The 16,826-nt window shown below is 47.2% G+C and overlaps 1 protein-coding gene across 3 annotated transcripts in view; it reads right to left on the reverse strand.

Annotated features, from left to right (window-relative positions):
- Positions 1-7,764: 7,764 nt before the first annotated feature.
- Positions 7,765-16,826, reverse strand: part of LOC147107260 (uncharacterized) — a 29,129-nt gene continuing 20,067 nt past the window's right edge. For 2 of the 3 annotated variants that reach the window (XM_086006120.1, XM_086006119.1), the window contains exons 8-10: positions 14,876-15,112; positions 13,220-13,636; positions 7,765-11,691 (exon numbers count right to left, since the gene is read on the reverse strand). In XM_086006120.1, coding sequence (XP_085862246.1) covers positions 10,802-11,691; positions 13,220-13,636; positions 14,876-15,112 — 1,544 coding nt within the window. In that variant the 3' untranslated portion in view covers positions 7,765-10,801. The remainder of the gene's footprint in view (positions 11,692-13,219; positions 13,637-14,875; positions 15,113-16,826) is intronic. The other variant, XM_086006121.1, reaches the window with a different exon arrangement.

Genomic DNA, 16,826 nt, shown 5'->3' on the forward strand with positions numbered 1-16,826 from the left:
AGTTAAAAACTCAAAGATATTCGCCTGTAAAATTCGGCTCCGTAACGGCCGTTGTTTGTGCGCTATGGGTGCCGTTTTGGTTCCAAAATGGTGTCCGCGGCGCGTGCACATTTTTGGTGTGGGCCACGCCGGACGCCATCTTGGGCAGGGCGTTGGCGTGGACGCAGGGAGCGTGTGCCGGAAGTATGCAACGTAGGCAGATCATGACGTCAATCAGCATGGAGCCCAACGCTCCAACTAACACCCTCTCTTAAACTCGTTCAGCAGCAGGAAGGAACCCCCCTCCCCCACCCCACCAATGCCATTTAAAGGGATCATCAACTACTTACAGTTTAGTTGCTGATTGATTTCTACTGGCTGTTGCTGAGTTTGTAGAAGTGATTGGTGGTTTGTACGGTTATTTCAAGTTGGTAAAGTCTACAGGGAGTGGTGTGGCAGGTGCTGAAGGACTTTGTCCTGACCTCAAGGATTCTGCACAGACCACTTACTCTAAGACACGGGTGCAGTAGTAGACACTCCACTTGGCCTACAGCATGAGAATGAGCAGAGGTGACACAGACCAGGACAAGCTACGGGAGGAGCAGGAGAAGGGCTCTCAGCAGGAGGCCACATCCGCCCAGGGTGTTCAAGGAGCAATACTCCGACCTAAACTCAGCGACAAGCAGTGTGTCAGACAACTGCGTTTCACCAAGGACGTCCTCACTGGAATCTGCCCCTGCTGCAGTCACAACTGCAACCTCAGCAGGGCGAGCACCACATGGCCAGTGGCTGTGAAAGTCAGTAGCCATGAACTTGTTCGCGTTGGGCTCCTTCCAGGCTGGAGCAGGAGATATTTGCAACATCTCCCAGTTTGCTGTGTACTGTTGCTTAAGGGCAGTAACTGAGGCTCTGTATTTCAAGACAGCTGAACATATTCCCTTCTCTCTGGCCAGAGAGCAGCAGGCGGAGGGAGCATGCGGCTTTGCGAGGATTGCAGGCTTCCCCATGGTACAGGTTGCCATTGACGGCACACAAGTCGCTTTGCGGGTGCTACATGTCAACGCTGAGATGTTCCGCAACCGAAAGGGATTCCACTCCCTCAATGTCCAGCTGGTGTGAGACCATGCTCAGCGAATCATGCGGGTCAATGCTCGGTATCCTGGCAGCAGTCATGATGCCTTCATTCTGTGGCAGTCTGCTGTGCCATCTGGCAAACCAGAGGGTGGCTCCTGGGCGACAAGGGCAATCCGTTAACAACAAGGCTCATGACTCCGGTGCACAACCCATGCACACATGGGCAGCATTCATACTACGAAATCCATGCTGCCACACGAAATATCGAGCACACCATTGGCGTCTTGAAGCAATGCGTCCGCTGCCTGGACCACTCTGGAGGAGCCCTGCAGTACTGGGCAGAGTGGGTGTCGAGATTCGTAGTGGTCTGCTGCATGCTGCACAACCTCGCCATCATCGGGGCACAGCCCTTGCCACCAGCCAAATGTCGACCACCTGAGTAGCAGGAGGAGGAGGAGGCAACCCAGGCAGCCCCTCTCTGGCCGGGCTGTCCGTGACCGACTCATCCGGCTGCGATACCAGTAAACACAACCCCAATTCCACATTCACCAACAGTCCCACACCTTACCTTCCCTCTGTCACTGACCATTACAGCATCCGCTTGACCACAATGCAAAAATAAAAGCCACCACAGAATAAACATTCCAAACCAAATTTATAAATGAAATGGCATCAAAACTTAAACTAATCATTCTTGTGCATTCCCTTAGTGCCTGTCTTCTGCGTGCCTTTGCCTGTCCTAGTGCTCCTACGCAGTGCTACCCCAGTGGCTGCAGCATGGCTGGTGGAAGGCTGCTGACTTTCATTGGGGAGACAGCAGATGGCCTTTGGAGGGTGACCTCAAGCAGCTCTGGGCCTAGTAGTCCCAGCTTCGGACTGCACCATCTCAGCATAGGGGCAGCAATCTGGGCTGACTGGTTGACAGGCAACAGCAAAGGCACTGGCGGAGTGCCAGTGACAGGAGGACGAATGCCGTCATCCTGAGAGAGGACAGCAGGGTCGTCCTCCACGGAGCCACTGCCATTCCCCTGGGGCGGCGTCTCAGCAATCCTAGTAATCTTTTGGAGGACAGACTGCTGTCGATACCCTACAAGCCCCTTTCCACACTGGTAAACCCAGCCACGATGGCAGCAGTATGAACTTGCGTGACAGAAATATGAGCTTCCACTGCAGCACCCAGACGTTGGGTGACTTCTGCTTGTGCTGCAATGGAAGCTGAGACATCGGCCATCAGACGCTGCATCCTGGTTGGGTTCACAAGTGTGCTAATGGAGTTGGCCATCACTTCCATGCTGGAAAGGATGGGCTCCAAGCTCTGCGTTAATGCAGCACAACCCCATCACTCACCTACCAACAATCTCATTCAAACAAGACTCATACCTCAGATTCATAGCTTCTCCTCACCTTCACACACTTAGCACTGCTGTAAGCCTCACACCCACATCTCACAGCCTGCACACGGTGTCAGCTATTCAACCATGACAGGCGCATCACCCAAACATTTCACCACACTCACTGACACACTTCCCTCTCTCTTGCAGGACAAGTTGGTGCATAACCAACGGCAGCAGGAGTTAACTAGTGGGGGACAGGCAAGGCTGCATGACCTTACCCTGATGGAGGAGATGGTGGTCACCATCATTGGAGCGGCCATCGCTGAGCCCGTGGTCAACAGTGGGGCTGAAACAATCGAAGATGACAATATCCTCATACCTAATCCCCTTTTTCACATCCCACTTCCTCCTCATCCCACAATCTCTTCTGATTTACATGCTGCATATGATTCTTCTTGCTTCTGCCCCCCTCATCCCTCATCCCAGCCCTACCCTTATGCCTTTCTCCTTTCAGATACCCAAGAACTGCAAGCTGGCCAGGCAGTGGTGGAGGAGCAAGAACTGGATGAGGAAGAAGGCAGTGATGCTTAAGACACAGCACCGTCACTCGATTTCACACTCGCAGCCACCAGCTCAGATACTGACACTCTGCGTACTTTAGAGGATAGCTTAGGTGCGGGATCTGCCCATGGTTAGACACCAGGCGTGAGTGGCCTGCAACCAGGGCAGGGGCAAGGGTAGCCAGGGACCCCAGATGCAGTGCTAGAGGAGCCTCGGCCTTTGCCCTTATCCAACAGGTATGAGGTTCTTGCTGCCTGTGTGGATGAGGGAAAAGTCTGCAGGGTGGATGAGCAAGCTGACCACGGCACCGTGATACAGGAGGCCATTCAAGTGGGGGGAGTGAAAAGGAATGTTGCACTGGTAGGGGACAATATAGCCAGGGGATAGATCCTGTTCTCTGCAGCCGCGATCGGGAGTTCCGAAGGCTGTGTTGCCTGCCCGGTGTCAGGGTTAAGGATATTTCCTCACGGCTGGAGAAGAACTTGGAGTGGGAGGGGGAGGATCCAGTTGTCGTGGCCCATGTAGGAACCAATGACATAGGTAGAACTAGGAATGAGGTTCTGCTGAGATAGTTTGAGGAGCTAGGGTCTAAATTAAAAAGCAGAACCTCAAAGGTAATAATCTCTGGATTGTTTCCTGAGCCACGCGCGAATTGGCATAGGGTCAAGCAGATCAGAGAGTTAAATGCGTGGCTCAAAGAGTGGTGTGGGAGGAAGGGGTTTCGATTCATGGGGCACTGGCACCAACACTAGAGTCTTAAACTTAAACAAAGTCAATTACATAGGTATGAGGGGCAAGTTGGCTAAGGTAGATTGGGAAATTAGATTGAAAGGTCTGACAGTGGAAAAGCTGTGGCAATCATTTAAAGAAATATTCCCAAATTCTCAATGAATATACATTCCATTGACAAATAAAAACTCCACGGGAAAAGGGATCAAATCGTGGCTAACTAAAGAAGTTAAGGATAGTATTAGATTAAAAGAATAAGCTTATAATGTTGCAAAGAATAGTAGTAAGCCTGAGGATTGGGAAAGCTTTAGAAACCAGCAAAGGATGACCAAAAAATTGATAAAAAGTGAGAAAATAGAATTAGAGTAAATTAGCAAGGAATATAAAAGCAGATTGTAAGAGCTTCTACAAGTATGTAAAAAGGAAGAGAGTAGCAAAAGTAAGTGTTGGTCCCTTAGAGGCTGAGACAGGAGAAATTATATTGGGGAACAAGGAAATGGCAGAGACTTTAAACAACTATTTTGTATCTGTCTTCACAGTAGAAGACACAAAAAGTGTACAAAAAATAGTGGGGAACCAAGGGGCTAATGAGAGCGACGAACTTAAAATAATTAATATCAGTAGATAAAAAGTGCTTGAGAAACTAATGGGACTAAAAGCTGACAAATCCCCTGGACCTGATGGCCTACATACTAAGGTTCTAAAAGCGGTGGCTGCAGAGATAGTGGATGCATTGGTTGCAATTTTCCAAAATTCTCTAGATTCAGGAATGGTCCCAGCAGATTGGAACGTAGCAAATGTAACCCCGCTATTCAAGAAAGGAGGGAGAGAGAAAACAGGGAACTACAGGGCAGTTAGCCTGACATCAGTCATTGGGAAAATGCTGGAATCCATTGTTAAGGAAGTGGTAACAGGGCACTTAGAAAATCATAATATGATTAGGCAGAGTCAACGTGGTTTTATGAAAGGGAAATTATGTTTGACAAATTTATTAAGAGTTTTATGAGGATGTAACTAGCAGGGTAGATGAAGGGGAACCAGTGGATGTAGTATATTTGGATTTCCAAAAGGCATTCGATAAGGTGCCACATAAAGGGTTGTTAAGCAAGATAAGGGCACATGGGGTTGGGGGTAATGTATTAGCACGGATAAAGGATTGGTTAACAGACAGAAAACAGCGAGTAGGAATAAACAGGTTATTTTCAGATTGGCAGGCTGTAACTATTGCCGCAGGGATCAGTGCTTGGGCCTCAGCTATTTACAATCTATACTAATGACTTAGGTGAAGGGACCGAGTGCAATGTATCCAAGTTTGCCGACAATACAAAGCTAGGTGGAAAAGTAAGATGTGAGGAGGACGCAAAGAGCCTGCAAAGGGATAGACAGGTTAAGTGAGTGAGCAATAAGGTGGCAGATGGAGTATAATGTGGGGAAATGTGAGGTTTCTCACTTTGGTAGGAAGAATAGAAAAACAGAATATTTTTTAAATGGTGAGAAACTATTAAATGTTGGTGTTCAGAGAGATTTAGATGTTCTCGTACAGGAAACACAGAGAGTTAGCGTGCTGGTACAGCAAGCAATTAGGAAGGCAAATGGCATGTTGGCCTTTATTGTTAGAGGATTGGAGTATAAGAGTAAGGAAGTCTTGCTACAATTGTACAGGGCCTTGGTGAGACCACACCTGGAGTACTGCGCACAGTTTTGGTCTCCTTATCTAAGGAAGGATATACTTGTCTTGGAGGCGGTGCAACGAAGGTTCACTAGATTGATTCCTGGGATGAGAGGGCTGTCCTATGAGGAGAGATTGAGCCGATACTCTCTGGAGTTTAAAAGAATGAGAGGTGATCTCATTATAAGATTGTGAGGGAGCGAAATGCTGAGAGATTATTTCCCCTGACTGAAGAATCTAGAACTAGGGGTCATAGTCTCAGGATAAGGGGCCAGCCTTTTAAGACTGAGATGAGGAGGAATTTCTACACTCAGATGGTTGTGAATCTTTGGAATTCTCTGCCCCAGAGGGCTGTGGATGCTCAGTCGATAAGTATATTCAAGGTTGAAATAGATAGATTTTTGGACTCCAGAGGAATCAAGGGATATGGGGATAGGGCAGGAAAGTGGAGTTGAGGTTGAAGATCAGCCATGATCTTATTGAATGGTGGAGTAGGCCGTATGGCCTACTCCTGTTCCTAATTCTGATGTTCTTATGTTCTAAGAAGGCTGGTGGGTATGTACAATGAAATGCTTGGTGCATTGGCCAGCCTGCCAGAAAGCCTGCGTACAATGTCAAGGAGCATGAAGGAGTCCGACACCAACTTGGCACAGGGCTTTGCGCAGAGCATGGAATTGATGACCAACTCCATTAGCACACTTGCGAACCCAACCATGATGCAGCGTCTGATGGCCGAACCTCAGCTTCCATTGCAGCACAAGCAGCAGCCACCCAACGACTGAGTGCTACAGGTAATTCTCTGGCTACGACTGGGTAAATCGGAATGGACCCAGGCGAGGGCAGTCCCACCCAGCTGGACAACGGGGGAAAGGTATTGGAGGAGGATGGTGTGGTCAACCGTGTCAAAGGCTGAAGACAGGCTAACCAGGAAACTGTAACCGGGCTAAACGGGGAAGTGTGAACAGGGGAACTGTGAACAAGGGCTAAACAGAGGAGTCTGTTTCGCTCTCACTTCTTTATTTCCATTTCTCTCATTCTACTTTACTTCTGTTTCTCTGTCGCTCTCCTCCACTGTGCTGTACAGGCCATTGGGCCTGGCTGACGCTTTGTGACTGGTATAGTGCACTGCTATCCTTGGGAGGATGCCTTACAGTGCCAAACATGGCAACGCTCCTCACACCCATCGCATGAAGCAATGATAGGAATTGATTGCTGTACTGCTCCATCACTTGCCCACAAACTTAACTACATCATTTTGTCTGGCATTTCTTTGCTATCCCCACCCTCCTTCCTCACAGCCTAGACAGCCGATGACAGCTATAACAATGTTTGCCCCGTAAGAGGCCACTTACCATTAAAGAAGCACCTCCTTCTAAATGTGAGCCAGAATGTCAATGTCATTCCATTATTTAAGAAGGGTAGGAGAGATAAACTAGGAAATTATAGGCCTATTAGTTTAATGTCTGTTGTGGGGAAGTTACTAGAATCTGTTATTAAGGACAGAGTGCCTGAGCGATTGAACAAATATGAGCTGATCAGAGAGCCAGCATGGATTTGTAATGGGTAAATTATGTCTAATAAACCTAGTTGAATTTTTTGAGGAGGTAATTAACGTGGTAGATAAGGGTGTGTCTGTGGATGTTGTTTATATGGACTTCCAGAAGACATTCGATAAGGTTCCACATAATGACCGTTAACTAAAATGACAGCATATGGAATAGGAGGCAATCTATCGACATGGATAGGGAATTGGTTCGGAGGTAGGAGACAGCGAGTAGGGATAATAGGAATGTACACCAATTGGCAGGATGGGACTAGTGATGTTCCCCAGGGATCTGTACTGGGCCCGCAGCTTTTCACAATTTATAAATGACTTAGATGAAGGAATAGAGAGCCAATATATCCTTCCTGAGGTGTAGTGCCCAGACTGAAAGAAGAAAGACTTGCATTTCTATAGCGCCTTTCATGACCTCAGGGCGTCCCAAAGTGCTTTACAGCCAATGAAGTACTTTTTGAAGTGTTGTTACTATTGTAATGTAGGAAATGTGGCAGCCAATTTATGCACAGCAAGGTCCCTCAAGCAGCAATGAGATCAATGACCAGGTAATCTGTTTGTCATGTTGGTTGAGGGATAAATATTGGCCAGGACACCGGGGAGAACTCCCCTGTTCTTTTGCAAAATAGTGCCACGGGATCTTTATATCCACCTGAGAGGGCAGACGGGGCCTCAGTTTAATGTCTCCTCTGACAGTGCAGCACTCCCTCAGTACGGCACTGGAGTGTCGGCCAAGATTTTGTGCTAAATCTCTGGAGTGGGACATGAAGTGACAACCTTCTGACTCCGGTGAGGATGCTAACAACTGAGCCATGGCTGACACTTGCAGTGCTTAATAAGTTACTCCATTTAAATGTGTTTAATGTACTCCTTTATTTAGATGTTGTGGGCACATTTCTTGCTCTACGTCCAATTTTCCAATAAAAATATCAGGAAGAATTCCATGTTTAAACATTCTCCACAAACAGTTACATTCACTGCAGCTAGTCCTGTAACTATACTTTTAAAAAAATTAGTTCCTGGGATGTGGGTGTCGCTGGCAAGGCCGGCATTTATTGCCCATCCCTAGTTGCCCTCGAGAAGGTGGTGGTGAGCCGCCTTCTTGAACCGCTGCAGTCTGTGAGGTGAAGGTGCTCCCACAGTGCTGTTAGGGAGGGAGTTCCAGGATTTTGACCCAGCGACGATGAAGGAACGGCCGATATACTTCCAAGTCAGGATAATGTGTGACTTGGAGGTGGTGGTGTTCCAATCTTTCAGCAAAATTGATCCTTATATAATTTATTTTCCTAGAAAATAGACTTGAACATCCTATTTCATTAGCTATTGCCATAATGCATAAATCACAACAAAAGTTACAATAAATACATGTGCCAAATTTGACCATTTCTAGGAATAGACAAGACTTTTAAAAGAATTATAACTTTTAGATCCGATATTATCTTCAATGTCAAACAACTCAACGCACACATCGTGTTATAGACGGGGGTCTGCAACTGTGCACTCTTTAACTGGCAGGTTGGAACTGAAACAGAGGCTCAAAGCAGTGTGCAAGACAGGCAGGGAGCGAGAACAGCGGAGAGAGACACAGATGGAACAAACCAGAAAAGGGGAGAAAGAGGGCAAACCAGAAAAAGGAGAGATGCACAAACTTGAAAAGGGGACAAAGCAGACTAAAAAAATGGAGAGACAGAAATAGAGGGATCAAAACAGAAAAAGAGAGGGGAGAGAGAGATAGAGCAACATAGAGAAAGATGGAGAGAGAGAAAGAGTGAGTGAAAGAGAGAGAGAGAGAGAGAGAGAAAAAGGAGAGAGTGAGAGTGAAAGAGAAAGAGTGAGAGAAACTGAGAGAATGAGAGAGAGAGAGAGAGAAAGAGAGAAAGAAAGTGTGTGAGAGAAAGAAAGAAAGAGGAGAAAGTGAGAGAGAAAGAGTGAGAGAGAGAGAGAGAGAGAGGAGAAAGAGAGAGAGAAAGAGAGAGAGAAAGAGTGAGAGAGAGAAAGAGAAAGAAAGAGAGAAAAAGAAAAAGAGAGTGAGAGAGAGAAAGAAAGAGAGAGAGAGAAAGAGTGAGAGAGAGAGAGAGAGACAGTGAGGATGACAGAGAAAGAGATGGTGATTGAGAGATTGTGTTTAAGAGAGACAGAGTTGTCACAGAAAAGGAGAGGACCTTGAGGAGAGGATAAGAATTGGTGAGAAGGCAAGGGGAAAGAACAGAAAGTAGGGAAGAGTAGAAAAACATAAGGAACAGAGGAAAGAGAGAAGGCAGAGGAAAGAGACAGATACAGGAAAAGGGAAAGAGAGACTGAGGAACAGACATTCACAGATGGGATGGATGAGAGAAACACACAGAAGGGAAGGAGGTCACATAAAAGAGAGAGAGTTGAGAGAAAGAGCAGAAGAAAGTGAACGACAGAAGGAAATGAGCAGAGATAAACAGTTTGGGTAGAGTGGAGAGAGAGAAGGAATGGAGTCACATAAGGAAAGGAGCCGATAGGGATAAAAAAAAAGTAAGGTGAAAGAGACACCGAGGGGAAGGAGAGATAATGAGGAGGAGAAAAGAGACACACAGAAGGGATGAAGAGGGAAATATAGAAGATGTGGGAAAGAGACACACTGAAGGGAAGGAGCAGAGAGGCAGACAGAGTAGAGACACACTGAAGGGAAGGAGCAGAGAGGCAGACAGAGTAGAGACACACTGAAGGAAAGACTTTCCCCCCAGTCTCCTGCAGTAGCCATATCCTTCGTTACAGGGTGTGGGAAGCGGAGAATGTTTTTCTTGTAAAGTTTTGAGATCTAGCGGCACTGCCTCTGTTTCTTGTCCAGGATGATGCAGGCTGTGAGTGAGGAAACACGGGATTACAAAATAGAAAGACAAAACCGGTTTTTACTTCCGGCCTGCAAGATTTTGCTCCAACAAAATGAGATGTGGCCACCCCTGGTAACTATGAGAGTGGAAAGTGATGAATTCTCAGAGTAAAAGCTCTCTGTCCTTTTATCCTGAATGGTCTCATTCAGCTATTGCAGTCACCAACCTCATGTAAATTGACCGAGACGTCATTTGTTTCCCCCTGCAGCGGGTAGTCTAAACTGCCCAACGCATTACCGGCACCCGGCTACCGACCAGAGCACATCTACCAGAAACGCTGTTTATGGAGGGCACGGTCCATCATCAAAGACCCTACCCACCCCAGCCACAGTCTGTTCGCCCTCCTGCCATCTGGGAGACGCTACAGATGCATTCGCACCCGTACGACCAGAACAGCTTCTTTCCCAGGGCTGTCATCCTACTGAACTCCACAAATAAACTCGAAAGCCTGCACATCTGCCAATGCACTTTATTATGGTTATGTTTATGTTAATGTATTACAAGCCAAATGTATGTTGAATGTTTAAATGTCTTAATCTAAATGTACACTCTCGGGAGCCACAAGCCTACATTTCGTTGTACTGCACTTGTGCACTAACAATGACAATAAAGTTGATTATTATATTATTAAGTGAAGGTGTTCTAAAATTAACCACTTTTGATATTCGCTTCTGAAGGTTTTCTGGGTGAGTATGTCTCCCTTGACCTGCCTCCCCTGTCCCACCTCCCCTTCCCCCATGTGGCCGGGGGTGGGGCGTTGGTTGACGGCTACTGTCTGGAACGAGCATGAAGAATTTTACATTTTCCACTTGCAGCCCTGGCCACTTGTGCAACAAACCAACAGCCGAAGTTCTAGTTAAATGGCTGCATGTCTGCCTCCAAATAACACGGCATGAATTTGGCACAAACCAAGGTCGCACCGAGAAGCTACACGTCAGAGAATCCCCCAACCTCAGTGAAAATCGCATCGCGCGGTTGTAAACCCATTTCACAATCCAGCATTGTAGCCAGAGAGGGGAGTTTGATGGCAGTTCAGAGGTCAATAAATGTCGGCATTTCTTTCTGCTGTCGCGGTGATTGTGTCATCTTTGTAAAGGAGCCTGATTTCACACTCTGCACCCCACGAACTGACGAGGAAGCAGCAGCTCCCCATTTCTACAGTCCCACCGGAACTCTGTGCGATCCTCTCGACAATTTCCTTCAAACCTCCGTCGGAATTTTCACGGAGCCAAGTTGTGCCAGCTTGACTGGCAACCACCGTGCCAGCTTGCTCAGCCTCTTGGTGCAAACTGCCAGACAGATTGGACAGCTTGTACAAGAGCGGTCGGTTACACTGAAGATACTGACCGTCTCTGTAGCCTCTGCAATGGAGCTGGACCAAGAAGGAAGCGCGGCCAGAGGTGGAAAACTGGAACACCTCCTCTATCCCTCCGTCAATCGCCACGGGATCCTGCACACTCCGCACACCGTACAACCCTGCCTTACACTGATACATGTGAACCTCTTCGAAAACAAACTGGAAACACTGCCTGTCATTCGTCTTCAAATATTCAGCTAAGGCAAGGAAGGTGTCATAATGAATGCTCAGAAGCAGAGGCTTATTGCAGGAGAGGGGATCAAACTCAACCAGTGACAGGAGCCGTGCCCTCACACCAGAGTCGAAGGAACTGCACCCGAAATCTTCCTTTGCCAAAACCCTTCTGATTTCCGTTGCAATGTCCTTTTTGTCCAAGTGTCTTCCGCGTTTTGTTGTCGCCTCGTTGGACTGATAGTCACACACCCTTTGAAGAATGTCAGCCGTTTTCAGGCACAGTTGTGTAAATTCTTCAGCCAGCAGCTCCTGGTTTTCAAAGCTTGTTCTTTCCTCATTCACCAACGACAGTACAGATTTGGGCTCAATCACTTTCCGAATGATCCTTGCAGGAAGTCCTAAAAAAACCAGATATGGACTGAAATCTCAGACAAAATACAAGGCTATCAGCACAATTAATAATGTGTTCACTAATCTGTGCAATGAATAGTAAGGGTTTCCATCTGGGTGAGGATAGCAGATTCCTGCCCACTCACCGATCACCTCCCATCTCATATGCTGCTCATGGATGGGAAGAAATACAACAACTTGTATTTATATTGCACCTTTAACATAGTAAAAAAATCCCAAGGCACTTCACAGGAGCGATTATCTAATGAAATTTCACACCGAGCCACATAAGGAAATATTACGACAGGTTTGGTCAAAGAGACAGGTTTTAATGAGCATCTTAAAGGACGAGAGAGAGATAGAAAGGCAGAGAGATTTAGGGAGGGAATTCCAGCGATTAGGGCCTAGGCAGCTGAAGGCACGGCCACCAATGGTGGAGCGAAGAAATCAGGGATGTGCAAGAGGCCAGAATTGGAGCGCAGAGATCTCGGAGGGTTGTAGGGCTGGAGACGGTTAAAGAGAAAAGGATGTTGAGGCCATGGAGTGATTTGAAAACAAGGATGAGAATTTTAAAATTGATTCGTTGCTGGGCTGGGACCCAATGTAGGTCAGCGAGCACAAGGTGATGGGTGAACGGGACTTGGTGCGAGTTAGGGCACGGGGCAGTGAGCACAGGGGGTGATGGGTGAACGGGACTGAGTGTGAGTTAGGGCACGGGGCAGTGAGCACAGGGGGTGATGGGTGAACGGGACTTGGTGCGAGTTAGGACACGGGGCAGTGAGCACAGGGGGTGATGGGTGAACGGGACTTGGTGTGAGTTAGGACACAGGGCATTGAGCACAGGGGGTGATGGGTGAACGGGACTTGGTGCGAGTTAGGACACGGGGCAGTGAGCACAGGGGGTGATGGGTGAACGGGACTGGGTGCGAGTTAGGACACGGGGCAGTGAGCACAGGGGGTGATGGGTGAACGGGACTTGGTGCGAGTTAGGACACGGGGCAGTGAGCACAGGGGGTGATGGGTGAACGGGACTGGGTGCGAGTTAGGACACGGGGCAGTGAGCACAGGGGGTGATGGGTGAACGGGACTGGGTGTGAGTTAGGACATGGGGCAGTGAGCACAGGGGGTGATGGGTGAACGGGACTGGGTGTGAGTTAGGGCACGGGGCAGTGAGCACGGGGTGATGGGTGAACGGGACTGGGTGTGAGTTAGGGCACGGGGCAGTGAGCACAGGGGGTGATGGGTGAACGGGACTGGGTGTGAGTTAGGGCACGGGGCAGTGAGCACAGGGGGTGATGGGTGAACGGGACTGGGTGCGAGTTAGGACTTGTCACGGTCATGTGTCTACTATGTCTATCTTGATTGTGTGTTGTACTTAACTTAAACTGCCGCTCTTTAGTAAAAAGCCTTACAACTCCTAAGATCCTTTGGGTAATCTGTGTGTGACCTGTGATCCAAATCTTACAACCATTAACAGGAAGTGTCGAGCACTGCACGCTTTCCTAACATGGGTTTTGAAAGGAACACGTTGATTACCTTTAAAGCTGGTAACTCGCCTGACTGCCCGTGGGTGGCAGCGATAAACACCTCTCCGTACAGGAACTGCATCAAATTCCACCGTGTCCAAGCGAGGGAAAAGGTCTCTGACAAGCTGAGCAATAAATGGGACGCTCCTCTGGAAGTTTTCAGCTGCTCCCTCACTCCATAGTTCGGCCAGTTCCCTGAGAATCATCACGTCCACAAGGCTGGTCCGTTCCAGCCTCTGGAGACATCCCATAATATCCAGGGTTGATACCTCAGAAGCATCTTCTTCAGCTTCAGCCAGGCAGTCCCTCAGAATGAAAAGCCAGATGTTGTTGAGCTGCTGTGTGAATTCTTCGCTGCGATGACAGTCAGCCAGGCCACTTTGAAGAAGTTTTAACAATAATTTTGCTCGTCGTGACAGCAGCAATCCTGAAGAGGGGAGCAAAGAACAGCAGAGTCCGTCACCCCGAACAAACCTGCCAGCGTTTATGATACATGGACATACAATTGGTTCAATGGGATAAACCTCCTGCCGTGCCGTGCCGCGCTGCTACCTGGCATCTGCTGGGGCCAGCTATCGTAATTGTAACACCCAGCCCATGATCATCCTTCCACTGAAGGTGATGGTTGGAAAATCACAGGCTCCGAGGGTGCCATTGTGTGATCTGCGCTCCTGATGACACTGTGGGAGTTTTAACCCATTTTACTTTCTGGTGTCAACTTGAACAAGAAATTATGCAATTCCCAACTGCTGTAGTTTCCTTCAGTACATAAAGCATTCAAACATGGGTGAGAGATCCTGTTTCCATGATACGGCTTCAGTTTGATAGACCATCTTGCCAAATAATTTCAACTTGTGTTGACTTTGGAATTATTCGGACACATTGAGGTGTCAAGGAATTCTGCAAGTCTTTTATTGGATAAATTCAGTGTTCCCAACAAGTTATTAACAGGCCCTTAAACAAGATACTAACAGGCCCTTAAGATATTAACTTGTCTTCAATGAGATATTTAACAGTGTTTTTTCAGACATTGACACGTGAGGAAAACTGCACTAAAACAAATGCTCACTTTGTTAGCACTTTTCTCCATGATTTAAGCTACTACTGTACTAACATTGAAGTATTAGCTTTTCCCAGTGGAAGGACTCTCACCTCCGAGTCAGATGGCGAGAGCCCCACTCCAGAGACTTGAGCACATCATCTAGGTTGACGTTTACGTGCAGTACTGAGGGAGTGCAGCACTGTCAGAGGCGGCATCTTTCGTAAGAGATGTTAAACTGCTCTCTCAGGTGGATCCCATTTCGCTATTTGAAGTAGAGCAGGGGAGGGCTCCAGGTGTCCTGGCCAAAATTTATCCCTGAATTTGCATCACTAAAACAGATTATCTGATCATTTATCTCATTGCTGTTTGTGGACCTTGGTGTATAAATTGGCTGCTGCGTTTCCTACATTACAACAGTACTTCAACATATTTCATTGGCGTGAAGCATTTTGGGATGTCCTGAGATTGTGAAAGTCGCTATATAAATGCATCTTTGTCTTTTCCTTTCACTAATGCTTACTCTCTAGTTGTGACATTTAACACGGATGCAAATTTGGAACACACACGAATGCTGTAAAACATCGTCTTTTCGAAATCTACAGGAGTATGAATACTTGGTCTTACGATATCTGTTAGTAGAAGCTATCTTCTGCCTCAGTCTCTCCTTATCGTTGGTTTTTTCCATGAAGATGTGGATCACTGCAGCAAGCTGATGAAAATCTTCGGCACTTTCAAGTTCGAAGAGGCAGTTATGGACAAGCTTCCGTGGCAGTCCCAGCAACACGCCAAATTCGCAAACATTTAACGACATGCCCCTGCCAGTGTCCAACTGAAGCATTATTACTGCCTCTCTGATGAGCTCTGCATCAAGGAAACATCGACACTTAACATCAGAATAAGGGTTAATGAGCTGGGTTCTGGGTTTGAACCCACCCTCAGTGCTGGCTGTCAGGGTGATAAGGTCACAGTGTGAAGGAGCCGTGGGCTCGTGCCATCCTAATTCTGGGCTTACTGGCACGGAGTTTGCAATCTCACTCACACAAACCACAGGAGATAGAAAAGGCAAAGAGGCTACATCTGAGGCTGGGGCTTGGAAACACTAATCGGGCAGAGTGAATGGACTTTTACTCTGTAACTAGCTGTGCCACACCAGACCAGTAGGTATTTGCTGCTGATACTGGGAACCCAACATATAAAGGGTTCTGTCCCAGTACTGAGATCCCTCAACTTCAGGATCACGGGATTCAGTAAAAGAAATGTCATCAGAAAAATAAGATGAAGAAAACTGAAGTAAACTGCTATACACAATCATTATATGGGTGAATAAAGTTATACACTGTCATTCTCTGGAGCATAGGAACAGGTTTAGGCCATTCAACCCCTTGAGACTATTCCATCATTCTATTGGATAATGGCTGAATGGGCGAACAAAACCATTATAGACTGTCAGTATATATAGGTAAATAAACCATTATAGACCGTAAGTATATGTGTAAATAAACCATTATAGACTGTTAGTATATGGGTAAATAAACCATTATAGACCATGAGTATATGGTTACATAGAAACATAGAAGATAGGTGCAGGAGTAGGCCATTCGGCCCCTCGAGCCTGCTCCACCATTCAATGTGATCATGGCTGATCATCCAAATTCAGTACCCGATCCCTGCTTTCTCCCCAAACCCCTTGATCCCTTTAGCCTTAAGAAATATATCCAACTCCTTCTTGAATATATTTAATGAATTGGCCTCTACTGCCTTCTGTGGTAGAGAATTCCACAGGTTCACCACTCTCTGGGTGAAGAAATTCCTCCTCATTTCTGTCCTAAATGGCTTACCCCTTATCCTTAGACTGTGACCCCTGGTTCTGGACTCCCCGGCCATCGGGAACATCCTTCCTGCATCTAGTCTGTCCAGTCCTGTCAGAATTTTATAAGTTTCAGTGAGATCCCCTCTCATTCTTCTAAACTCCAGCGAATATAAGCCCAATCGACCCAATCTCTCCTCATACGTCATTCCTGCCATCCCAGGTATCAGCCTGGTGAATCTTCGCTGAACTCCTTCCATGGCAAGAACATCCTTCCTCAGATAAGGCGACCAAAACTGCACACAATATTCAAAGTGTGGTCTCACCAAGGCCCTGTACAACTGCAGCAAGACATCCTTGCTCCTGTACTCGAATCCTCTCGCTATGAAGGCCAACATACCATTTGCCTTCTTAATTGCCTGCTGCACCTGCATGCTTACCTTCAGCGACTGGTGCACAAGGACACCCAGGTCTCGTTGCACTTCCCCTTTTCCCAATCTATTGCCATTCAGATAATAATCTGTCTTCCTGTTTTTGCCACCATAGTGGATAACCTCGCATTTATCCACATTATACTGCATCTGCCATGCATCTGCCCAATCACCCAACCTGTCCAAATCATACTGGAGTTTCTCGGCATCCTCCTCACAGCACACACGCCCGCCCAGCTTTGTGTCGTCTGCAAACTTGGAGATATTACATCTAGTTCCCTCGTCTAGATCATTAATATATATTGTGAATAGCTGGGGTCCTAGCACCGATCCCTGC

The sequence above is a fragment of the Somniosus microcephalus genome, chromosome 14, assembly GCF_052327205.1.
Source record: "Somniosus microcephalus isolate GS21.2 chromosome 14, FLI_Smic_1.0, whole genome shotgun sequence".
In the NCBI taxonomy this organism is placed as follows: Eukaryota; Metazoa; Chordata; class Chondrichthyes; order Squaliformes; family Somniosidae; genus Somniosus; species Somniosus microcephalus.